The sequence below is a fragment of the Leopardus geoffroyi genome, chromosome A2, assembly GCF_018350155.1.
Source record: "Leopardus geoffroyi isolate Oge1 chromosome A2, O.geoffroyi_Oge1_pat1.0, whole genome shotgun sequence".
NCBI classification, from domain to species: Eukaryota; Metazoa; Chordata; class Mammalia; order Carnivora; family Felidae; genus Leopardus; species Leopardus geoffroyi.
The window spans coordinates 156,876,089-156,902,450 of record NC_059331.1 but is presented as its reverse complement, the minus strand read 5'-3'; the positions used below and the strand labels follow the sequence as shown (position 1 = coordinate 156,902,450).

The following is a 26,362-nucleotide window of genomic DNA, read 5'->3' as shown; positions in this document are numbered from 1 at the left end:
GTGGTATTTTCATCCAAAGTTTTATTATTCAGCTATAGAAAAGAAATGAAGTATAGATACATGCTATGACATGGTGGAACCTTAAAAACATTCTGCTAAGTGAAAGAAACCAGTAACAAAAGGCCACATTTATTCAATTTATATGACTCCATGATTCCATTTATAGGGAATATCTAGCATACACAGATGTATAGCGACAGATCAGTAAATGCCTAGGACTGCATTTCCTGGGGCTGGAAAGAATGGGGGCAGGGTAAGGAAGGATTGAAGGGTGGTATTTACAAGGTGGAGGGCTTATTTGGCGGGTAAATAAATTGTTCTAAAATTGCTTGTGTAATTGTTATACAACTTGGTGAATATACTAAAACCACTGAATTGTACACTTTAAATGGGTAGATTACACACTGTGTGAATTATATCTCAATAAAGCCGTTACCAAAAAAAGTTGAAGGCCCAAGAACAACAAAAAAAGGGTATTACTTTTTTCACAAAAATATATATATTATTTAAAATTTATGTTAATGTTTATTTTTGAGAGAAAGAGAGAGCGCGCACGTGAGCTGGGGAGGGGCAGAGAGAGAGGGAGGCACAGAATCTGAAGCAGATGTCAGGTTCTGAGCTGTCAGCACAGAGTCTGACATGGGGCTGGAACACACAAACTGTGAGATCATGACCTGAGCCAAAGTCAGATGCTTAACTGACCGAGCCACCCAGGTGCCCCTAAAAATATATATTAAAAAAAAATCTTCTACCAGATCAATCCAATCCAGTGTATCATTTCTATTTGTCATAACACTCCCAGGCCTATCACTCTGTGGGTCCCTCAGTCTTTCTGGCATCACATCCATATTTCCAAATCCCTGCTCCACCAGGAGGCTCCACAGGCATCTCAAAATCCAAGTGTGCAGAATTAATCTCATTATCTCTCATCATTCTCTAAACTCACTTTATTTCCCATGATCCATACCATGATAATGGAATTGCTCCCTGCCCAATCACCCAAGCATTCAGCTGGCATGCAAATAGTTGGCAGTGACCTTGGCAAGAGGGCACTGATACAGTGTTGAATACCTCCTCACAGCAACTAACTCCTTTTGCTGAAATTTGTCACTCACCAAACAAATCCTTGATTAAAATTTCATCCTTCACATAGGTTTAAGATTGGGAACATTCTAGGTCATTAATAAATACAGTTCTTAAATTAAAAATGCATTGTAGCATATTATTCTCTTACAAGGTTCAAGTCTGCAACTCTCTCTCTTTTCTTTTTTTTAACAGAGAGAGAGCTCATGAAAGCAGTGGGGAGGGGCAGAGGGTAGAAAGAATCTTAAGCAGACTCCACACTCAGGGTCTGACATGGGGCTCGAACCCATGACCCTGGGATCATGACCTGAGCCAAAATCAAGAGAGGGGTGCTCAATGGAATGAGCCACCCAGGTGCCTTAAGCCTGTAACTCTCTTAAAATCTAGTGGGTACTTGGTTAGTCTCCTTTCTCTGACTTATGGACTTTCTGTGGTCACATTAACCACACTGATTTGAATGTAATGCATCTTAAAGGCTTATCCTGGAATTTTATTTACCTTGTATATTAATGATATGTTTTATTCAGTATCCATGTGCCAGGAATTCTCTCTACACATTAAATCATTTTGTCTGCATAAAAAAAAATCTATACGATAAGCAGAGGTTTCTAGATGTTAAAGATGAGAAAATGCTGGCAAAGAAATATTAGGCATCTTTCCAAAAGACATACAACCAATTGGGGCGCCTGGGTGGCTCAGTCGGTTAAGTGTCCGATTTAGGCTCAGGTCATGATCTCATGGTTTGTGAGTCAGGCCCTATGCTGACAGCTCAGAGGCTGGAACCTGCTTCAGATTCTGTGTCTCCCTCTCTCTCTGCCCCTCCCCAACTCACGCTCTGTCTCTCTCTGTCTCTCTCTCTCAAAAATAAACATTAAAAAAAAAAAAAAAGACACACAACCAGTAAATGATTGAAATGGTATCTGAATCCAGATCTATGGAATGCCACATTCCACGTTCCTCTCCATGGAGTTTACTTATCACATTGAACTTTACAGAACTAATCGAAGACTAACTTGAACTTTGAAAAAAAGTAATCTAATTCTTTCATATTCCTCTCTTTAGCCAGGTTCCACCTCTATATGAGCAACTGAGTCATTTGAAAAATAGCTCTTTATATACTATATTAAATGAGGATGAGGCTATAAGAAGTATCCATTTATTGAGAAGACATTTAAAGTGCCATCTGCAATATTATCAAAACCTTGGAAATACTTGCGATATATTTAACGAAATATGTGTAAGACCCATGCACTGAAAACTACAAAACAGTGAGATAAACAGGCCAACGTAATTAAAAGTGATAGGTAGACATCCCCAACTGATTTATAGAATCAGTGTAATTGCAGGCAAAAATTCTAGCAAGTTTTTGTTAATTATTGCTTGTTAAAACAATTTTGAACCCACATTAGTTAACGCAGCGTGGCATTGGCATAAGTATAAACATACAGATCCATGAAACAGAATAATCCAAAAATAGACTTTCAGCCATACATGACCTATTCACAGCTGATAAAAGTGTCAAGATAATACAACAGGGGAAAGGCTCTGGATCAAATAGAAACACTTGCGGGGGGTGGGGGGAGAATGAGCCTTCACCATTATGTACAGACAGAATTTAATACAAAATAGCTGGAAGTCCTACATGTAAAAGCTAAAACTGTAAATCTTCAAAAATATAGGAGGGAGAAAAATCTCTGTAACCCTGAGTTAGACCAAGTGATGTTGCGACGTATAATTTGCATTTGGTCTTCTTCTGGCACAGAACTCTTAAAACCCTTGGATTTTTTCCTAACTGATGAAAACAAAGTATCTTTTGTCACGTTAAGGAGGTGACTTTTGGAAAACACCTCAGGGTCGTGGCTGGTTGCCAGGAGAACGAACCCTGTTATTTGAGGGCTGGAACTTCCAGCCCCACCATGAGACCCTTGCAAGGGCAGAGGAGCTAGAAATGGTATCAGTCGCCAGTGGCCGATAACGTAGCCAATGATGCCAAGATAACGAAGCCTCCTTAAAACCCCGGAAGGATGGGGCTTGGAGAGCTTCCGTATTGGTGAGCATGTAGAAATCTGGGAAAAATACTGCCTCTGGAGAGGGCATGGAAGCTCTGAGCCCCTTCCCACATACCTTGCCCTATGCATTTCTTCCACTTGCTGTTCCTGGCTTATATTCTTTGATAATAATCTGGTAATCTAGTAAATAAAATGTTTCTCTAAGTTCTGGGAGCTGCTCTAGCAAATTAACTGAAATTGAGAAGGAGGTTGTGGGAACTTCTGATTTATAGCCAGCTGGTCTGAAGGACAGGTAACAGTGGTCTTGAAAGTGGTATCTGAATCCCAAGCAGGAGTTGTTGGAACTTCCAATCTGGAGTGGGAGGAATGTGAAGTGGGAGAGGGAGGAGGAGGCAGTTTTCTGGGACTGAGCACTTAACCTATGGGATCAGATGCTATTTCCAGGTAGATAGTGTAGGAGTTGGGTTGAGTTGAAGGACACTAGTTAATGTCCCAGAATTACTAGTTGGCATGGGGCAAACACTCCTCCCACACATTAGAATCGGTACCAGAATACGTTTTAGGCCAAGACGCAAGAAGTACCCATCTTTTCGTCAAGAAAAGCAGGAAAAAAATGGACTTTTATAAAAATTAAAGTTTGTTTTTTGCAAGATGCTATAGAAGAATTGTATAGGTGAGTTATAGACAGGGCAATGCAAATTGTATCTGATAAAAGGCTGGTGTACATAACTCTTCTAATAAATATAATAAATAGCTTAATAATAAAAAGATAACCCAATAAAAAATAGGCAAAGGACTTGAAATGATACCTCAATAAGAAGATATACAAAGAGCCAATAAACATAAGATGTTCAATGCCAAGGAAATGCAAATTAAGTCCAGGCAGAGATGCACTATGTACCACTAAAATAGTTAAAATTTAAAAATTTTGTAATGTTTATTTATTTTTGAGAGAGAGAGAGAGTGAGCATGAGCAGGGGAGGGGCAGAGAGAGAGGGGGACACAGAATCTGAAACAGCTCCAGGCTCTGAGCTGTCAGCACAGAGCCCAGTGTGGGACTTGAACCCACAAACCATGAGATGATGACCGAAGTTGGAAGCTTAACCAACTGAGCTACCCAGGTGCCCCCAAAAGAGTTAAGATTTTAAAAACTGACAATACCAAGTGTTAGTGAAGATGTGGGAAATTGGAACCCGGAAATATTGCCGTTAGTAAGGGGGAGGAGTATAGCCATTTTAGAAAATAATAGGGCTGTTTCTTCAAAAGTTAAATATATGCTTATCACACGGCCCAGGCTGGCAATTTCACTTCCAGGTTTTTACCCAAAGAAAATGCAAACATAGGATTACAAAATGACTTATACTCAAATAATCATGGCAGTTTTATGCATAATGGTAAAAAACATAAAACAACTTAAATATTCACCAATTAGTAAATGGATAAACAAATTCTGGTATACCCATACAGTGGAATGTTATTCAGGAATCAAAAAGGTAATAAGCTACTTTTACATGCCACAATATGGCAAAACATTTTGTGACCACACATCATTTTGCTAAGTGAAGGAAACTAAGCACAAAAAGAATAAGCCCTGTATGATTCTATTTACGTAAAACCTAGAGAAGACAGATCTAATCTATAGTGACAGAAGGCAGATCAGTGATTGCAGGGCCTGGAACTGGAGGTTGGGAGTGGGCAGGGGTGAGGGGGAAGTTCACTGGAAAGATGCAAATGGGTCTTGAAATTACAAGTTATGAAAATGTTCTGTATCTTGACTGTGGTAGTGGCAATACAACTGTATATATTTGTCAAAACTCATTTAACTGTATACGTGGGATGGATACATTTTGTGTAAATACAACTCAGTCAAGTTGATTAAAAAAATAATTTCACTTCTAGGAATCTACCCTATGGAAATAATATGACATACAAAGGTTAATCCTCGATGTTGTTGGTTAACAATGAAAACAGAAAACATCCTGTATCCTATATAGAGAGCAATTATAGAAAGTGAGATAAATTGTAGCATATCCTTTCATTGGAATATGGCAATCATAATGGTGTTTATGAAAAGTATATGATAACATCTAGACATATTTCTGTCATTATTTTAAGTGCAAAGAAACAGGATTCAGAAATTAAATATGCAGTATGTTTTCAGCGATATAAAAAATTATACATTTTCTTACGTCACATGAAAGCATATAGAAGAATATAGCAAAAATATATATATAAAAGAATATATATAAAAGAAATATATAAAATAATATAGCAAAAATATTATTACTTTTTTCTAGTTTTCTGTCTTTAAAATATTTTCTTTAATGACAATATATTACCCTCATAATGAAGAAAACAAAAAGGAGGATATTACTACTGAAAAACAAACCATAATTTCATAAACTGTGACCCACTGCAAGATTAGAATGTTCTAGTCTACAGTAATATGGAATGGAGAATGGGCATCAGTTGGTAACAGCGTGTCAGTATGTCTACAGAAACGTCTAAGGAAGAGGATGCTCTGATTATATTGACAAACCCCAATTATCTAAGGTAGCACTGTCATATCCCTAGATTGGAGAAAGAAGGCATACAAAGTAATATTTCATTGATATAAGCATTTTTTTGACAGTACTTAATACCCTACTTCTGAAACACCAAGAAATTTTCTGAGCTCTAATTTGCCTCCTCAGTGAACCTACTTAGGAGGAAAAGGGTGTCTGGTTACAGATGGCTGGTCCAAATAACAAAGCCAAGTCTGTGACCCACTGAGAATGGATGATATTTGCATGCACACTTTTATCAGAGCAAGGCAGTTAGTTATACAGAGATAGATCACTCCTGGCTGACTCCATAACATCACATTGTTGAACCTCAAAGCTGGGGACCATACACTGTTCTACAGTAATTACAATGTAATATAAAGAGCAGGAAAAATTGCAAGCATTCTCCCAACACATTCGCTTTATTAACAGTGGCAGAAACAGGTTTAGAGAAACATTTCCAGTTCATGCCAATTCTATCCTGAGCTATGGTTTTTCTGCATGCTGTAGGGGGAGCCTGGAAAGCTCAGACTTACCAATGCTTTGTCCATCATCCCAGAATATCTGACCTTCAGCTTTCCCATTGTCATCCAAAGCAACAATCAATCCCATAAATTTTTGTCGACTATGGAAAAAAAGGAGTTTTTTTTTCTCTAGATTATAGGTTGTAAGAATGAAGGACAGATGCTGTTGAAAATATTACTCAACAAAATCAAAAAACTTAATACATTAAAATTGCACATAAAGTTCTAAAAGTAGGTAAAATGAGATAAAATACAAGATACTTAAAAGCTAATAGAAAAAAACAAATTTAATGAAACGTGGTATAACTTCAACTTTCAAAAATCAAAAATAGTTCATAATTAAAAATGTATCTTCTTTACAAAAGAGCTTATTGCATGCTGCTTAAATATTAAAGTTTCCGAGATAGTTTAAAAAAGAATTTTGTGGGGCACCTGGGTGGCTCAGTCGGTTAAGCATCCAACTTCAGCTCAGGTCATGATCTCACAGTTTGTGGGTTCGAGCCCCACGTTGGGCTCTGTGCTGACAGCATGGAGCCTAGAGCCTGCTTCAGATTCTCTGTCTCCCTCTCTCTGTGCCCTTACCCCACTCATGCTCTCTCTCTCTCTCTCTCAAAAATAAACATTAAGAAAAAAAATTTTGTTTTTGAAAATTTTACACATAAATGTATATTATATAACATGAAAACATAAATACCATTAAAATGAGATGTACTTAGATATTTGTCTATGTAAATATATTTTGCAAATAGAAATGGATTACATCTCAAAGGATGTATATGCAAACTAATTTTCATTAAGTGCAGTCATATTTAAATTATTTTAATAAAAGAAAATATTTGTTTGAAGTTTTGAGGTGGTTTCCTTATAGTAGAGACTTATAAATAATTATGGTAAATAAACACCAAATATGTATAATCAGTCCTTTAATTTGAATACATCTCAAAATATTTAATTTCTTAAAGATTTAATTTTTTTAAGTTTATTTATTTATTTGGAGGGAGAGAAAGAGGGTGCATGCGTGCGCACACACAAGCAGAGGAGAGACAGGGAGACAGAGGGAGAGAGAAGATCCCAAGCAGGCTGCATTGTAGGTGCAGAGCCCAATCCGACAAACCACGAGACCAGGACCTGAGCCAAAATCAAGAGTCAGATGCTCAGCCGACTGAGTCACCCACACACCCCTTAAAAATTTCATTTGTAATAATGAATATGAACTTGTTACTCATGATCTTTGTGTGAATTAAAAATAGACACTTAAAAATGAAATATTCAAACTCTACTTTCACACATATTATAATAGGATAAGATGTGAATTCCTTAGGAAGAAAACCACCCAACAACCCTTCAGTAGCTTCCAGATTGCTATAGAATAAAATGCAAAGTACTTGTCCTGGCATTTACAGCCCTCCAGGATCTGGTCCTAACCTGCTTGAATTTTATTTCTTTCATCTCTCTCCCCTATCTTCGCTCCAATTAAACTGAATGGTTTACTCTTCCCCAAACCAAACTCACTTTTCACCTTTGGTTCTTGAATACTCCCAGAATATGTCTTTCCCTGTCTTCATGTTTTCAAATCCTACTTTTTATTCAACGCTCAGCTCAAAGCTGTCTTTCATGTTAAACCATGATTTATACCACAAGGTGGAGCTAACTTCTCCCCTTTTGAATGGTTCTTGGTCTTTTTATCTCTGCCTCTCTTAACACAACGTGTTCTCCTTAATTTAACACACACACACACATACACACAAATAAAAATATAACTACATAAATATAAGTATACAATCTCTCCTGAGTTGACCAAAGTAGACCTTGGAAGGAGTACTGAATCATCCTTGGGTTGCCATCAAATCAAAGAGCTCATTAATATTCCCAACTTTTTTAGTAGTGTGGAAAGAGGCACACACTACTGCCTTCAAGGAAATTTTTGTCCCAGGCCTTGGACACAGAGCTATAGTAAAAGTTCTCCCCAGGACTGATTGTATGAATGAATGCATCCTCCCCCAGATTCCACTCAGAAGGCATTTACAGAATTGAATCAATGAAATGTCTGTTATTTGGTTTATTTACCCACAGAGCCCTGGTTAAGGTGGTCAGCCCCCTGTGAGGCCACCTCATTATGACAAAGTGAGGCCAGCAACACCTTTGCTCCTCCTTACCTGGCCTGAGTGTTCATTGCAGGCTCTTGCCAAGGCAGGATGTAGCCTCCTCTGATATGAAGGTTGATGTGGTCAAGGGGAGCCTCCAGGGTTTTCCAGTCACCTGTTGACGTGTTGCCAGATTCCTAGAAGAGAGAAGATAGGCAGGTAAGGATGACAGATAAATCGATGAAATGAACAGATGCATGCTTTCGTACAAGTTTTTCCTTTCTAAGGCAGCATGTTGGAAAGTCAGCAAGAAACCACAAGTCTAAACAGGAAAATCTCTGATTTTCAGCATTGTTAAAAACTCTGGAAAGCTATTCTTTTCTCTGTATTCTCCAGAAAAGGTGGGGATGGAGTTAAGAAAGAAGGCAGTGTGATATGGGATGTCAGATTTTACCTATTTATGCTTTTGTGGATGCTTTTATTTTAGCAAACCTTGCTTGGTTGAAAGGTTGAAAATGATTGCCTTAGAAATTATGTGCCTCAAAGCCAGGAGAAAGTGCTGGCTGCCCTTCTGGCCAGCATGGACCAATCTGGTTCTTCACAAAATAGGTTTGTTCTTACCGTGCTGTAGTCGTACCAACGGGCTCTGGGAAAATAAGCTTGGATCTCAAAAGTGTTCTGAAACATAAAATTGACACGTTGTTATGTATATTCTAATAACTTAATCTTGATTTTAAAAATTCTTTCTGTAGAACTTAGGCTAAAAAAATGGTAATTTTATTAATGGTTTTAAGAGTTTGGGAAGTGTAGTCAAAAAAAGATCTGGGAAAATTCTTCAGACACATTGAAAAATACATTTTTTAAAAAGGTAAACTTTATAAGATGCAGGGTAACAAGACACTAGAGTGAAAGATCAGCTGGTGTTGTGAAGTTATCATTAATGGAGATTTTGAAAGAAAATGATTTCCTGGGGCTCAGTTGGTCAGGCATCTGTCTTTGGCTCAGGTCATGGTCTCACGGTTCGTGGGTTTGAGACCCGCTTCAGGCTCTGTGCTGACAGCTGGGAGCCTGGAGCCTCCTTCAGATTCTGTGTCTCCCTCTCTCTCCCTCTCTCTCTCTCTCTGCCCTTCTTCCACTTATGCACTCTCTTAAATAAATAAATAAATAAATAAATAAATAAATAAATAAATAACATTAAAAAAAAGAAAAAGATCTCCTTTATTTGTTCTAGAAAGGTATTTGCCACAAAAATAGTGAGTGGGACAAAATGATCTTTAAAATGCCCTTCCTGTACTTTAGATTATGTGACTGAGGGTTTCTGATCTCTGATGGAAAACTCACACTTTCCAGCACGGGGCTGATTAAGACAGCAGGACCCAACATAAACTGACGATCTATATCCCATGTCACTCTGTCATTTGTAAACCTTAAAAAAAAAAACAAAAACAAAGCATGACAAACTGTTAGGAAACTGTTAGGACTCTTGCAGAAGACCATTCACAAGACAGGCCAAACCTCCTTGGGGATCCAGGCTGTACTCACTCATGGAGAAGGGGTCGGACGACAGTGCTGCCCTCAACGTGAGCTTTATGCATCAAAGTGTAGAGGTAAGGCAGCAGGGCGTATCTGGTCTGAAGGACTTTTCTTGAGTACATCTCGAAGGTTGAATTCCAGGCCACAGGATCTTGTCTCTAAAGAGATAAAGGCACACGGGGCAGACACTCTTTATGCCATCGTAATGGTATCAGAAAAGGGTCAGCAGGCACATATCCCACGTGTCTGTGACATAAATCTCACCCTTCATTGCTATCCTGCCCTTTCTCTTGCCCCTACTGTCCTACTAAATTAGTGCTTCTTGCTTCCCACTCTGAAGTGGACTCTTAAGTCCTCTGCACAGGTGTGGCCTTGGCCCTGCACAGGTCTAGAGAGATGGGTCTCTGTGCCCACCGACGTAGCTTGAATGGGCTTGAGTAAAATAAAAACTCTCTAAAGAAGGTGAGTTCCTTTTCTTTTAGCCCCATGGGGAGCTATAAACCCTTTTTTCCTCATAGGCATGAATCCCCCCAAGAGATGAGCAAAAGCGTATTCTCGAAAATTGCTTAGAACTCTGGGATTGTCAACTCTGTGGATTTTCTAAGAACCGGAGGTGCTGATTTATGACTTTTCCTCAACAAATAAGTATGATATTTTGGAGGGTTAAAGAGAAGTTGTGATTTGAGGACACAAAACTGTGGCATTCACTTCTGCCTTACCCTTGTCCCGATGGTGTTGTGGTTTCTGGAAAATGGGTAAAAGGCCCCCAGTTGCATCCAGCGAAGACACATCTCATATTCGGCATTTCCAAAGAACCCACAAATATCTGCTCCTGTCTGAGACGATGCAAAACCAGAGCATGAGGTGGGACTTTTGCAGGCTGCAGACATGTTGGCATCTGACTGAACGATTAAAAATGGCCCCACTATAACTTACATAAGATATTCCAAAGAGACTGAACTCCATCATGCCTGCAATGAGAAGATACAGCCGTGTTGGGTGAAGTAGCTCTTTCGGAGGGTAGGTTTGACCTGTCTCTTCCATACCCTATTTGGAAGCCCCAGGCCACTCATGACGAAAATACCAAAAGATGGGTATGGATTAACACTCTCACCCGCATAGAGAGAACTCCGCTCCTGCTGCTTCCCCTGCCCACATGGATCATGACTAGACATAACCAGTGGGCTACAGAGCACATGATCCAGTGCCCTCCCCGCCAGCAGAGGCCCCCGGGAGGAGGCCCACTCACCAATGATAGACTTCCTCAGCTGGTCCCACGCGGCAGTGTTGTCTCCCAGCCAGTGACCTCCCCAGCGGCCAGAAGAAGGGAACGTGGAGCGGGTGATGACGACCCCTCGCTGTCCTGTCACCGCCTGCACAGCTCTGGATGGAGGTGAACAAGGAGGTGAACTGAGGGTGAATTTGAGGATGAACAGTCATGGAACTTTACATTACATTACATTACATTTACGTTACAGAGAGTAGCTTCAGCCTGGAGTGTGAGGCAGCAATGGTGTTCCATTTGGAGCCAGAAAGCTTCTTCCCTGAAAGCATCTGCTATTTCAAGGTGATGCTAAGAGTCATGGCAAGACAACGGGAGATCTATCATCATCTAAATGTGGATTCCCTTTCTTAAAAAAAAACTGAATTAACTAGTTGTCTACATAGAGGTGGGAGGATGGAGTGGGGTGAGGGGTGACACAGGTGTTTATGGAACAATTACTCTAACCCAGGTATTTTCCTGGTCACCCCCATGTACACGGTCTCACAACCTCATGAAGAAGGTTTCCTTGGCCTCCTTTTACTGTTAGAAAATTGAGGCTCAGAGTTAGACAATTTGTCAAAGGACATTTAAAGAGCAAGGAGGAAGATCTAGGACCCAAATAAAAATATATATGACTATAGCTCTTTGGTAATATTCTCTCTACTACACTAGTCCTCACTAGGTCAGATAAAGTTTCCACACAAGGACAGATATGCACAAAAGATGTTCAAGTATCTCTCTAAGGAAGGCGGATCTTCAGCCTGTAGCCTCAGTGAGAAAATAAAAACAATTGTGTAAGACTGAAAAATCAATGTAACAAAAGGGGAAGTCTATTAACAGATCCTCGCACATAATGCAATCCACATATTTGCTGAAGAATGCATTGCAAATCAATAGACACCGATGAATTATTCAATAAACGATGTCAGGAAGAGAGGCTAGCTACTGTGGTGGAGATTCATCCATTTAGGTCGCTTCCAATATTTCACACCAAAACAACCACGCACATGGATGCACACACACACATGCACTTACCCATGCGCACACACACACACACACACACACACACACACACACACATATCCAACAGATAATGTGAAGGCCTGAAACAAGGCAGGGATACAGAGGAAGGGTAGATGTGTCTGAGGCAAAAAGCTCGATTGTCACCATTTCAGAACTCTGGAAATTAACCAGCCATAGAAAGAAATGAAAATCATCTATCCAAGAAAAATAATAAAGTCTTGGCAAGACAGTGAGGTCTGTGGCATTTGAACTTGGGGCTCTTCCCAGCTGACCCCATCCCTAGTTCAGTGGCTCCAAAATCCAGCAGCCTCAGCAGCCTCCGAGGTCTGACCTCTCTTGGGGCTCTGTTAAAAGCGCTATCCCCAGAGCACAATTAATACTGTTTTCTAGCTTCCAGCCCCCTGGCAAATCTCTATTCCCAGGGTGTTGTGGCCATTTGATTGGACTCAGAGCTCAACTCAGCAGGGAGAAAAAATTCCCAATCGAGGGATTTACCAAAACAATAACAATTTTCTGGCACCATCACAGGTACTCAGGCTGTGGTTCAAGTCAAGACAAACACAGCTTGGCTGGTTTTAGAGTAAATCCTGGAGAAGTAGAACCATGGAGAACTTTGTAAAACTCCTACATATTCCAGGGGATCGAAAAGACTGTACATGAGCCATGGAAGGAGGAAGTTTCAGTGACTCACTCCTGGCTTAACTTGAAGTCCTGAGTAAGCAGGAAGTGAAAGGTAATGCTGTCTTAAGAAACCTCCCCAAGTTTGAAGGTGTGGCTTCTCAGATTTATCCCCTTGGCAAAGGGTAAAAGACATAGAGTCAAGGCATCTAAGGTGACCAAGAAGGCCTTAACGTTGCTTTCAGTTGGCGAAACTTGAGGTAGGCTTTTCTTTTCTTTTCTTTCTTTTTTTTTTTTTTTGAGTTTGTTTAAGTCATCTCTATACCCAGTGTGGGGCCTGAATTTATGATCCCAAGAGTCTCATGCTCTTCCTACTGAGCCAGCTGCTCTAGGAACACACTCACTCGTAGGTGGGTCTGGTCTGGGCCCATCCGTACAGGCTGTGCACGTCATAGTGTCGCACCCGTGAGCCGTCTGGCAGGATCTGCTGACTCTCCATGCACAGGGTCTTGCTGCTAAGGCCCGTGTCCCTGGACTCCAAATCTGAACAGAAATGCCAAGTTACTGCCCAAACATTTTGCTTTGTACATTCACTAGAAATGCCCATTGTCTCGGTATTTCTCCGTTTCAATCAACGACTTTGTTACCAGTGACAGTTCCAATTTCAAGAATTATTTTGTCTATAAAAACAACATCCTGTAACATTACAATTAATGAAGGGTAAGGACAGGGTATAGACTTAGGAAAGCCACGCTTCATTTTCCTCTGATACTTATAGAGTGCTGTCAATCGCACACTTATCAGCACAATCAACTCTTCTGTTGTTATGATTGTTTCTTCCACTAGATGGTAACATTCTCAAGGGAATGGATCTTTTCAAGCAACCATCTTAAGATCTCTACATTTTCTGATTTGTTAGTTCTTGTCTGATAGGCAAATAGTAAGGGAGGAAGGAAAAAAAGGAAGGAGGGAAGAAAGAAAGGAAGGGAAGGAGGGAGGGAGGAGAGAAAGGGAGGCAGGAGTTGGTGAGTGACCAATGACCCAGACCTCAAGAAACTTAGATTACAAATTTTGTCTCACAAACTACTGGTAAGAGGGTGAGTCGCTTCCTTCCCCTGGGTTTCCGAAAGGTGAGAGGGTTCAATGTTCTGAGATACCTTGGGGGTCAGGTCCTATGATGTTCTGTTTCTGTTTGTACCACAGGACTACTAGGGTATGTCCTTCATGAAGTATCTGTGGACATGGGCAGAAAGAGTGCAGAGCCTAGATTTTCACTCTCTAATGAAAAGACTGTGGTGTGTGTGTGTGTGCGTGCGTGTGTGTGTGTGTGTGCAGCGGGTTCAAGTTTGAACAATCAGCTCATAGTTATCAATGTAATCGCGTATTGCTTGGTTTCTTTTATAATACATCATGTCATTATTTCTATGCTTGATTAGTAATTTACACTTATTCAAGGTTATTCTACTTGGGGTTTTATGTCATGTGTACAAGTGTTATCTGTCTCTAAAATTAAGCTTCACTTTGACAATAAGAGGAAAACTTTCAGAGTTTTTGAGTTGGGAAGTAATTCGATGAAGTAATCAGTTTACATACGTGGCATATAGGGTGGCTTGTTAAGACTTTTATCGCTGCAGCCCCTGACAGATCCATCCACAAAGTTTGATGGCTCATTCATGTCCTGCAATGAGTTAACAAGAAAGATTGTGTGATGTCAGAGGCAGTGTGGTCTTTACTCTGGAGGACACCGACCTAATGGAGATGAACACATCTTATTTAAGCCCTCAGCTAGTCACTTCATGGACTCTGTTTACTCTAAGACATTGACCCAAAAGGACTCTAAGAATCCATATTGGTGTCAATAGACTGCCAAACTCCTAGTTTACCTGGCATTTTTAACCTTGTGAGGATTATTTCATAGTGGCAAAAATATGGAGAATATGCTGGATCCATGACCGAAGGTAGATTTCTTGATCCATTTCCCCACACAAAAAGCCCAACTTTGTTTTACTATGTGTGAATCACTCACTTCTTATCTGTGGCCAATAGTTGCCATTATCTTCCCCTCCTCTTTCTTAGTCCACTAGCTTGGACTAATTCTGACACCAGCAGAGACCAAGCGCAAGGAGGACTGTCTCGCTTTCTGCAGTAGATGCAATCCTGAGGAGTTGTGGGTAACTCAGAAACAAAGCTGGAAACCAAATCATACTTGGGACGATTTATCACTTAATTGCAAGAAGCAGTGATTCCCGAAGTGAATGTTCACTGCCTACTTTGTTAGCAGAAAGGTTAAAGTTTTGTAAAGTGAACTACCTTAAACAGGCCATACTAAGGGCAAAGGCAAGTATTTGGGGACCTATTCACTATTTTGAGTTTTCCAGCCATGTCTTCCCTCCAGCGAAACAAATACCCCAAGTAATCAGTCTCCCCGTTCCTCAGAGCTACCCACATCTCTATACTATTTGCTTTGCCTGTTTGGGCTAATCTTTCATGTGTCTGCTCTGTGTCTGTCTATCCTGAAGGTAGTGGCCAGAGAAAACTCAGGGCTGCCAGTGGGCTTATATGTTTGTCTCTGGATGAATAACGAGCTACTTTCAGCCTAGCCGAGACCTGTGAAGCTCTTGACAGCTGGCCTAGAATATGCTCAGGATTTCAGGCCATTGGACAGTGGTAAAGGAAACTGAAACACTGATATGCCTCCCACCCCTAGAAAAACACAAATAGCCATATGTCCCAGAGACATTTCAGGAAGCCCTACTCTTAAGCCCAACTGACATGTGTAACAAACATGTCAGCAGGCCTTTAAAGATGATCCTGCACCAGCACTATGGCGAGCATCTATTTTCTCTTGGCTTCATGCCTTGTTGGCCCCATTTCTGCCCTGTATCACACACTCGGGCTCCCCTAGCATTAGCTTCTGGGTAGTTTGGCCAATGGGAGGCACTGGCCAGCAACTGGAGGGTGGGAGATAAGAGAAGCTGGGGTATTTATCCCTCTCCCTCTTTCTCTGGCAGCATCTCCAGTAGTGGGACATTTCTTCTATGGGCTCCAGCTTCTGCAGCATGTTTCTGGGAAGACCCACAATCATCTCTTTGCCTCTGGGGGTCCAGCACCTCAATTCTGCAACAGTGTTCCTCTCATTCTTCCACCCTTAGCTCCCTGCTTTGCTAGTCTTGAAATTGCCTCTCCGTGGTTTGACTGATAGCATTTCCAAAGAAAAACCACTAAGGGGTACTTACAATCCACAATCCATCAAACTTCAAGCTCTTCTTTGGCTCTTGAGGGTTCACATAGAGCTCCTGTATTTCCTTCTTCCACCATGCAGCTGTGCTATCACGTAAGAAGTCAGGAAAAGCAACGTAGGCTCTGTACAGCTGTAAGAGTAACACATGGTTGGGTATTCACCTGTCTGGGAAGGGGAGTCTGGGGACAAGGAAGGGGGGATGAGCAGGTACTTGTGCAAGACAATGCCCCACTCAGGGTCTGACCTAACCTCAGCTCTGCTGTTACTGCTACAGAGTTTACTGTGAGCACAAAAAGATCAGAGAAGGCTGGTTGCATTCTTCATTCTTCTAGAAGGAGGTTACATAGTCTTAAATCCCCTTTAAATGTGAGATTTGCTTTTATGACTGGGCCTTTAATCATATGAGTTGGAAAATTAAATGACTGTGTATAAATGATCGGATTTTGGAAACACAAATGTTTTTCCTACACTGGCCAAATAAAGGAGACCAGTCATCCAGGGAAAAGTGAGCTGCAGAGTGCAGGGGATGCTAGATGCCCAGGCTGATATGGCAGCAACTACTGAGATCAAAACCACTACTCCTTCAAACTGGCAGGCACATTTTTTTCAGATGTAGACAATTCATTAAAAAGCCAGTGCATTCATAACCTCCTCAGTGAAAATATTCTGGACTTTCGTTCATTGTTTTTCAGACAACATTGGATTTAAACAAAATGCAACCCGTTACAAGCACACATGTGAAGACATTTCATTTGATTTCCTTCTACATATTTCCAGATAAGTTGTTTATTGTGTTTTCTGTTTGAGGATCTCCTTCTACCAATAAATTACCAGCTGACAACCATGCTCAAGGAGCTGCCTTAACCAAGCACTGGAATAAAACTCAGAAGGATCCAGATGTTTAGGGCAATGTGAACAAAAATCTGCACGTAACTATACCTTAACCTGAGTTTCATGGTCAAGGGTGGCATCCACATTCACATTGGGCAAATCTGGCCAAACCTAGAGAAAAAGAAAAAAAATTAAAACCTGCACAAGGCATTGCATATGGACCATGAGATGATTCATGTGTTAGACTCCATTGACATGCTTCTCCATATAATTCTTGGAGATCTTTGTCATTAATTAAATTGTAAGATCTGAATATATGGAATTCTGTTGGGGGGAAATAGGCTGGGGTCCCTTGACTCATTCCATAAGTCTTCAAACTCATTAAGTTCAAAAATAAAATAAAATAAATCTGTTTTAAATGGAGTACTACTTGGCAATGAGAAAGAATGAAATCATGCCATTTGCAGCAACATGGATGAAACTAGAAGGTATTATGCTGAAATAAGTCAGTCAGAGAAGGACAGATATCATATGTTTTCACTCACATGTGGATCTTGAGAAACTTAACAGAAGGCCATGGGGGAAGGGAAGGGGGAAAAAATAGTTACAAACAGAGAGGGAGGGGGCAAACCACAAGAGACTCTTAAATACAGAGAACAAACTGAGGGTGGATGGGGGTGGGGGGTAGGGGAAAATGGGTGATGGGCATTGAGGAGGGCACTTGTTGGGATGAGCACTGGGTGTTGTATGTAAGCCAATCTGACAATAAAGTATATTCATAAAACATATATCTGTTGAACAATCACCTTTCAAATGATTGCTTTGCTGTCTGTCATAGACATATAACAAAATTATCTTTATAAATAACAAATTTAAAACATGACTCTAAAGAAATAGGGTTGATTTCCATTCACAACCCATAAACTTAGCCTCAGGAATCTTAAGCAGCATCGTAACTTATTGGGGACCTCTAATATACATAGCATTAAAAAATCCATAGTTTTAACCACTTGCATCTTTAACTAGAAGGACATTAACTATATAAGTGATTCATTCATTCATTCATTCATCAGACACTTACTGAGCACTTACTATGTGACAGGCACTCTACTACAATCTGTATCTACTGAGACTTAAGTAAGAAATAGTCCTTGTTTTCTAAGAGTCCACAGATAAAACAGGCATGCTGTGTTACATGCTATACTCTCTGAGAAAAACAATATAGAAAAGGGAAGAAATAGGGAGAGTGAAACTGGTCACTGAATGCTTCATAGGAGGGCAATTTGACTTGGTCTTGAAGTGCAGATATAATCTAGGTAAGCTGAGAAGGCAACATCCAAAGATGCAGTAAACATGGCCTGGACCTAACACAACAGGAAGTAGCACAGTACAGTTACAGAGCAGAGTCTGAATCCCAGCTGAGAGCCACTGTCAGCCAGGGTCAGGAAGTTCATCTAAAATCCTGTTGCTATAAATCAAACAGATGAGGATTGAGTCACAAAAAGGAACTAAGGAAGACAAGAGGAAGAGGAAAACCATAGGACTTAATGGTTTATTTAGATATGGAGGATGTTAAGGAGCATAGGTTAAAGACGAATGCAAGTTTTGAGTGTGGGTTACTACCAGACACAGATTTCAGAGCCATTCTCAGAGGAATTCTTTAGGTTTGTTACATGACCAGCTGGAATATATAAGGAGTGGAGCACCAGAATATCTCCAGACAATAAAATAAAGCTCACTGGTATTTTAGACAATTAGACCTGTAACCTTGGTCTTATTAATCAGCATCAGGCAAACGTCTATGCATTCATAATTTATCAATTACCCAATATATATTTCCAAGACTTATTGATGGCCCCTTTCAATCAAGACATTCTGGTGCCGATTAATTATGGGCATCTTCTCCCAAGGCTTACCTTTCCCCAGACGATTTCATCGTTATCAGGCCATTTGATGAATACGTTGTTTTCCTGCCCTCTCTTGAATGTGGGATAATGGGTCTCGTTGCCAGAAATGGCTGGGTCCTGCAGTGAAAGGGTTTAAAACAGCAAGCATGAGGAACTCATCTCCAAGACAACAAACAAAACCAAGATACCCATAGATAATTTGCCTTATGTCTACAAAATTACTGAGGAATAAAGTATGCTATCTGAAAACATTCCTGGAGACAAACCAGGTTAATAAGACATTACCCTCATGTGAAGAAAGCCAATTTATTGTGCTTCTACAGTATAATATCAATATTCCTTCAGACCATGAAGCTCCTTTCTTATGTCATGTCATGTCTCCATGGCCCAACCTGTGTATCAAAAGTGGCTTCCCTGTTTACCTCATCCCATACCTTCCTCACTTACTCTATAGTACCCTATTTCACAATTGTCATAAATTATCACTTTTTGAAATTATTTTTATTGTTTATTTATTGGCCATCTCTGTTCAATAGAATAAAATCCCTGTAAGAAAAAGGATATCATCATTAATTTAGATTATACACACACACACACACACACACACACACACACTTTGTAGAAGTGATTTTCAAAGACCAGTATTTAATTCATACTTGAATGAATGAGAGAATGAATAAAAGTCAGCAAATAATCCTCTATATTTTGGACGCCAGAAGGGAGGATCATTTGCAGATAACTACTTCTGTGTTTATCAAGATACAGCTTCCAACGCAAAATAATAAATTTATGCTCTGGATCTTAGCTCAGTTATTTGTGAGGTTCATTAAGAAGAAATAAGTCCCCTGAGCCTCACCACTGCTGGTTAATGATACAACTGGAGGGGTTTTTGAACCTCCTAAGGTAAGGATAAGACTAGGATATAGCTGTTCCCTCTGAGGCACAGCCTGAAACAGTGAGGATTTCGGGGTATTGTTGCTATATTCATTGTATCAATCCACGGTTCTAACTCTACCAAGAGAACCATCATAATAAATTACATCCCAGTGGCACTCAGTTATGAAAAATAAATATTGCAAAGCATCACCTTTTGAAAGCCATTCTTCATTTGTTCTGTCCTTTGTTTATCTGCTTTTTAAAACTTAATTTTATTTTAAGTTTATTTATTTATTTTGAGAGAGAAAGAGAGGGAGGTGGGGAGGGGCAGAGAGAGAGAGGGAGAGAGAGAGAAGCCCCAGCAGGCTCCTCACTGTGAGCGCAGAGCCTGATGCGGGGCTCCAACACATGAAGCGTGAGATCATGACCTGAGCTGAAACCCAGAATCGGACACTTAACCGGCTGAGCCACCCAGGTGCCCTTGCTTTTTAAAACTTTAAAAAATATAATGAGAGTTTCACAGAAAGTTGCAAAAAATGTGCAGGGAGGTCTTGCGTTACCCTTTATCTAGTTTCCCTCAATGGTTCTATTTTAAACTCATGAGCACAGAAACAGAAAATGGGCTCTAGTCTTCTAAATACCTACCAGAATGAGAACGAATCTCATGCCATTTTTCTTCATTTGGTCAATCAAGAGACCGAGGTTTTGGAAGCTGGGGCTGAGAGTGAAGTCCAGCTTCCGGTCCATGTAATCGATGTCTACATGCTGGACATCCTACAGGAAGGAGCAAGCAAGACACTGGGGCTCCTGTGGCAGTATGCCTCAGGGCACACAAACCATCCTGCCAACCCCAGCTTGGGTCCCTCCTACTTTATCCCGTACTCCCCTACACTGACTTTTCAATTCTGCTGATTGAGATTGCTTTCTGATTCCTACCTACAGATCACCTGTCCCCATCTTTCTCCTGTTCCCCCAGCTGGAATTTCCTCTCCTTTCCTTCCTTCCATTCATATTTTTACCACTTTTCAAACTTCAAACTCAGTGAGCCTATCAAACCAAGTGCTAGTTGAATGTTCAAGGGTAGAAAGCAGGGCTTCTCTGAGAAACAGAAAAAACTATCTATTTCTCACCCTCTGGTAAACCTGATTGAATTTATTCACATTTAGAATTACATTATTGTATAGTTTCCTCGAATGTGTATATTTCTGCCATCCTGTTTGACTGGATGGTCCTTGAGATGAGAACCTTATTTTTCTTTTTCTCTATACACTACCAAACCTGGCTTCTGTACATGAAAGTTAATCAATCCAGGATTGTGGGATGATGGCTAAAGCGGTTAATACCTAGTTGAAAAAAAGAGATGTTTCTTTTTGTATGAAGATGAAAATCACCCTTAAGACTCTAAGTAAAACTTGTTTGAGGGAGCAGAGACTTGTGCATAAGCCAAAGCTTGGAAAACAATGAACTGACATATATATCATTAACACTGATCACCTTGGTGAGGTAGATCTCTGGACTTTTTTGATCTTTTAATTTTCCTCCCCTTTCTGATTTACATTTAATACATTTATGGAAGAGTAGTATATAAAAAGAAAACACTTAAGGCTGGGTGAATGTTTCAAATTATCTTTGATGAGAACATCATAACACTTGATTTTATTCTCATCCTCCAGTCATTAATTGTCCTCTAAACTCTCAAGAGGTGGACTGAAAGCAGAAAAAGAGCATGAGTGATGAGAAACTGATGATTATGGAGGAGAAAGGGCATGCTGTCTTTGGAATTCTGCATGCTGACAGCAATGGACTGCCCTTTTTGGGGCTTATGAAGGAGACTAGGTTGTCTTTATATGATATGCATATACGTGCTTTAGAGAAGACAAAGACTTGTTTTAACTGCTTTCTTTCATATTGGCACTTTATATCCATCCTCTCCAAGAACAATCATAGTATAATCTAGAACTGTAATACTACTCTTGACATGATACTCACTTAGAAGTCCCCAAAGTTCTGGTTTAAGACCAGCCATGCCTACTGGAGGATATTCCTGGCAAAAGACAGTGAGTAACTATACCCTCCAATCACAATGCTAACTTGCTGAAGGATTAATGCATCTCTCAATTCTGAATGCTTGATTTAAAAGGGTGGCATGAAATACATTTAAAAAGCAATGTATTTCACATAAGACTAGCTCCACAGCTACATTTTCCTTACACTGAGAGAGTCAACAGTAATTTCTCTGAAGATGTTTTCAATCCATAATTAGGCACAATTCCCCATAACTAATTAGACCACAGGCTGAGTGGGTGATCCATACATAGGGAATCTGGGCCGCCATCATTGCCTCATACAATTGGGAGATCTCCTTATCATTCTCGTATCCATAGCGACTTAGCTGGAATCCCAAGGCCCAGTATGGAGTCATTGCTGGCCGACCAATCAACTAGAATAAAGAAGAAAAATGGGTCCAGAAGACTTTTTGGGAAAGAGAAGAAAAGCCTTATACTTGATACAACTTGAGCACTTCTACTGAGCACTGTCCCATCTAAGAGGCCTCCCTCAAGAAAAATAAGAAAGTCAAATAAATATGGAATGACCATTGGCATGTGGAATGATAGAAAGTCTCCTATATTCTGGAACTTCCACTCTGGGAAAGCTGAGAACTCAGGTGTTATTACTGCTTAGAGATTCTTAGAGTACTCAGCAAATAATTAAGAGACACGTGGGGTATCTGAATGCCTATATACCCCCAACACTAAAACCTGACTTTGGGGGAAGATAGCAGTAGTGTAATAGGAATACCCAAGGATCATAATAGCAAAACTCAGCCTATCTCAGTGCTAAGAATATGGCAATACCCAATAGACAATTGATGATTTATTAATGGATAGAATGACTTCCAACCTCAGTGTACTGTTGAGTTACAAGCTCGGGGGTTGGCCCCAAAACCATATAAAAGTCCAAAATCCCTCCTGTGGTGCGGTATGTCAGGGCAGGAGTGGGCTGGAATGATACATCTGTTAAAAACAAAACAAAGAAGATGGGGAGTCCTCGGAGGTATACGTCACCCAGACAGGGAATCTGCCCTAAAATGTGCTCTTTTCACTCTCCCTCTTGCTTTAAGTCCCTCCTCCTCTGGAAAGCCTTCTCTCACGAAGTGGAATTAGAGATGGGTCTGCAGATACCCCAAACATAACCTTAATCTCAACATCTTGTATCACTCTGTGAAAGGAAGTTAAACTGTCACAGTAAAATAAGGTCAGGTAATTTGGTCAAAATGTGACCCCTAATACCTGGCCCAGAGCTCTTCATAAGTCATGAATGAATGAATGAATGAATGGTCAGTTTATCTGTCCCATTTCCCTTGCCCTTGAATTTCCCTATTTCTACTGGTATTCCAGATCCCAGGAAAATGGCCACTGCTGTTTACGCTGGTACATGGGAAACATGTCTCTGTCTTACCCATGGCGTTGCTGTTTAGCAGGAGCACCCCATGGGCACTGCCATCCTGCTCCAGTGCCATGTAGTAGGGGTGGACGCCATAGGAATTCTTCTTGTACTGGGAGAGTCATGGCGGAGAGTAGGCAGCAATCAAAGAGAGAAAAATCCAAAGGATTGTTTCTACATCATAATCCAAACAGCAAACCTCTACTCAATATTGAAGACTGAGCACCATGTCATGTCCTTTATAAGGCTTTCCTTAACCCTCCTTTCCACCCCAAGTAAAAAACTAGGTGCCCTCCTCCTCCATTCCCTCCTTGTTTATTATTACATAATTCTGTTATAAGCACTGATTACACTGGGTTACCATTATTTCTGCATCTGTCTCTCTAGGCTATAAGCCTCTGGGGAACAGACAGTGTCTCTATATACCTGACACATAGAACACACTAAATAAAAGTTTATGAAGTAAAATCCATAGTCTGTGGGAAAAGAATATGGGTGTCTTTTAGGGACAGAAGAGCATAACATGTGGCCCAGTTCACCTGAGCACAGAATTGATCAGTATAAGGTGAGGCTGATTCATAGGGCGCTATTGGATTAAAATGTACCAAGAGAAACGGATTGATCATCTTATTCTTCCATGCTTACCGCGGGTGGCTCATCACGAGCGAACATTCCCCACATGTTCCAGCTCATATTTCTCCTGAAAGCTGTGTGCTCAGTCTCCCCAAAGCCATAGAGGTACTGAGAGGGGAGGCGAGTCGAAATGGAGAGGAACGTGTCGTTGAAAGTAAAGCCGGGGAGCTGAGAGTCCCAACTGCAACAGAAAGGCATACCTTAACACCACACTGATGACAGCCCAGAGCAAACACAGGACGTGTTCGGAAATTCTAGCTGATTCAGAAGCCTCCCGAATGAAGGCATGTGTGGATCCTGGTCCAAGTACTCACTACCAAGGTTCCATGTTTGCATTTTTTATCTGTGATTTGCAAGGCCGAGAACTCCTTTTCTGGATCATGAGCTCCTTTAAGGCAAGGACTAGGTTTCGTTCATCTCTTTAGTTGTCATTGTCCAGAGTACTAGTTTGAATACATGTATGAATAAATGAACAAGGTCTAAGCAAATTTACCAACAGAAAAGTGTGAAGCTCTTAGAAAAACTTTTCTGGGGGCACCTGGATGTCTCAGTCGGTTAAGTGTCCGACTTCGGTTCAGGTCATGATATCAGTTTGTGGGTTCAAGCCCTGCGTCGGGCTCTGTGCTGACAGTTCAGAGCCTGGAGCCTGCTTTGGATTCTGTGTCTCCCTCTCTCTCTGTTCCTCCCCTGCTCACACCCTCTTTCTCTCTCTCTCTCTCTCTCAAAAATAAATCAATATTTTAAAAAAGAAGAAAAAGAAAAGAAAGAGAAAAACTTTTCTGGATTGGCCAAAGGACTTCTTAGCAAAGAAGCCAACTGACAAAAGTTAGGCCACAGTCAAAGAGCAAAGGCTGTCCACATGTGCATACACAGGTGATGAAATTTACTAGGATGGGGAACTTTGGTCCCAGGCAAAATCCAGACCTTCATTCCATTCCATTAAGCAGCAAGACAAGGGATGACAGATAAGAACTCTTTTCATGTTTAACATTGTGAAAACGCTTTAAGTCTACAGCACTGGTAGAAGAGAAAATTGTAAGAAGTGGTGTGTCTTTCCTTAGTAAACTTTTCCCTCTCTCATTGAGTCTTCTGTTATTTTGAAAGGAGGGTATATAGAGTTGACTTCTGTCCTAGGTTATCTGTCATGCATTTTTTTCTTTTTTAGAGAGAGAGAGAGTAGGTGAGCAGGGGAGAAGGGTAGAGGGAGACAGAGAGAAAGAGAGAGAGAGAGAGAGAGAGAGAGAGAGAGAGAGAGAGAGAATCCACGCTGAGCATGGAGCCCGACATGGGGCTTGATCCCATGACCCTGAGATCATGACCTGAGCCAAAATCGAGAGTCAGATGCTCAACTGACTGAGTCACCCAAATGCCTCTGTTGTGCTTATTAAATACAGCTTTCTTTTCTCCTTAACACAAACAATGAGTAGAACATGCATTTTTCTTTTTCTGAAATCAGGCAACACCTATTTTAAACCTCTGTTCATTTTTCTTTTTGAGTTAGTGCCTAATAGAAAATGGAGTAATAGATTAATTCCCTGTTTAACACACACACACAAACACACACACACATTTACATTATCTCTAAGATTAATTTCACCTGCATTAATTAGAACCACCAAAATTAGATCTAGAACCACTTTGATAAAACTAAGTAAATTGTGCTTACATCACAGTGTTGGAGCTTTTTCGTCGAATCTGGATCCCAAAAGGATTGTTCTGAATCCTGACATCATACAGACGGTTTTCAGGGGAGCCAACAGGAGAGGGAGGCGTGTTCAGAGGCACTGGGACCTCGTACCTTTTGTTAGTGGCATCAAAGATCTGACAAGAGAGAAAAAAACTTTCTGATGGAATAATCTTAGACCTAAAATCCCTCATGCCAGCTCATATAATTCATTTCCCATGTTTTCTGGCCAGTTTGAATCACATGGGGAGGCATCAAATATCCCAAAGCAAATAGATGTGAAGCCTCCCCACTTACAGTGCCCGATATGGATCCTGAACTCAAAATGCTCCTAGAAATACCTATTCAAAGGCAGGGAGGTCACTTTCTCTAAACAGTTTGTGAATTATGGGTATAGAATTTCATGGATAGAATATGTGTGTGTGTGTGTGTGTGCGTGTGTGTGTGTATGTGTATGAGAATGTGAATATGAATGTGTATGTAAAGGTGTGAGATGACGTTTGGGCATGTGAGTATATTTTAGAAATAGAGAACTGAGTTTTCTCTAATGTGGACTCAGATCTTAATGGTTGAACTTCAGACACTTAAGACAAGTTTTGTCTATAGCCTTGTTTCTCAAAATTGTGTTTCTCAGACCCAAAGCAGCAGTATAACCTGCAGTCTTGTTAGGAATGCAGAATCTCAGGCCTCCCTCCCATTCCCCTTTTGAATCTGAATCTTCATTTCTACAAGATCTCAGGGTGATTCATGCAATATTACAGTGTGAAAAACAATTTCTAGAGAAGAGCTGTCTAAGGCGGTATTGTCACCAGCGAGACCCTGTGACTTCCTGAATTCAGGATTGACTCACTGAACTCAGGAAACCCCTAGAAGCTTCTGCCTAACTGTCAATTTCATCTTTTAAAAATTAACTAATGGATTACTGGAACAGGAAAAGGGACATTTGAGGAGAGGTCTGTGCAGATGAATCAGAAAGTGGAGGGTGGGTGATGGGTATTGAGGAGGGCACCTGTTGGGATGAGCACTGGGTGTTGTATGGAAACAAATTTGGCAATAAATTTCATA

At 40.6% G+C, this 26,362-nt stretch overlaps 1 protein-coding gene across 6 annotated transcripts in view; it reads right to left on the bottom strand.

The window, feature by feature from the left end:
- The window catches only part of LOC123606991 (probable maltase-glucoamylase 2), an 86,141-nt gene that overhangs the window by 10,689 nt on the left and 49,090 nt on the right, over positions 1 to 26,362 (bottom strand). For 5 of the 6 annotated variants that reach the window (XM_045495938.1, XM_045495939.1, XM_045495941.1 and 2 more), the window contains exons 27-45: positions 25,280 to 25,434; positions 23,626 to 23,794; positions 22,996 to 23,092; positions 22,438 to 22,550; positions 21,851 to 21,976; positions 20,182 to 20,310; positions 18,670 to 18,777; positions 16,862 to 16,924; positions 15,918 to 16,052; positions 14,275 to 14,359; positions 13,086 to 13,224; positions 11,026 to 11,159; positions 10,713 to 10,747; positions 10,496 to 10,612; positions 9,786 to 9,934; positions 9,585 to 9,669; positions 8,865 to 8,921; positions 8,316 to 8,440; positions 6,172 to 6,260 (exon numbers count right to left, since the gene is read on the bottom strand). In XM_045495938.1, the coding sequence (XP_045351894.1) occupies positions 6,172 to 6,260; positions 8,316 to 8,440; positions 8,865 to 8,921; positions 9,585 to 9,669; positions 9,786 to 9,934; positions 10,496 to 10,612; positions 10,713 to 10,747; positions 11,026 to 11,159; positions 13,086 to 13,224; positions 14,275 to 14,359; positions 15,918 to 16,052; positions 16,862 to 16,924; positions 18,670 to 18,777; positions 20,182 to 20,310; positions 21,851 to 21,976; positions 22,438 to 22,550; positions 22,996 to 23,092; positions 23,626 to 23,794; positions 25,280 to 25,434 (2,110 nt within the window). Of the gene's footprint in view, positions 1 to 6,171; positions 6,261 to 8,315; positions 8,441 to 8,864; positions 8,922 to 9,584; positions 9,670 to 9,785; positions 9,935 to 10,495; positions 10,613 to 10,712; positions 10,748 to 11,025; positions 11,160 to 13,085; positions 13,225 to 14,274; positions 14,360 to 15,917; positions 16,053 to 16,861; positions 16,925 to 18,669; positions 18,778 to 20,181; positions 20,311 to 21,850; positions 21,977 to 22,437; positions 22,551 to 22,995; positions 23,093 to 23,625; positions 23,795 to 25,279; positions 25,435 to 26,362 lie in introns of those variants that run through there. The other variant, XR_006716599.1, reaches the window with a different exon arrangement.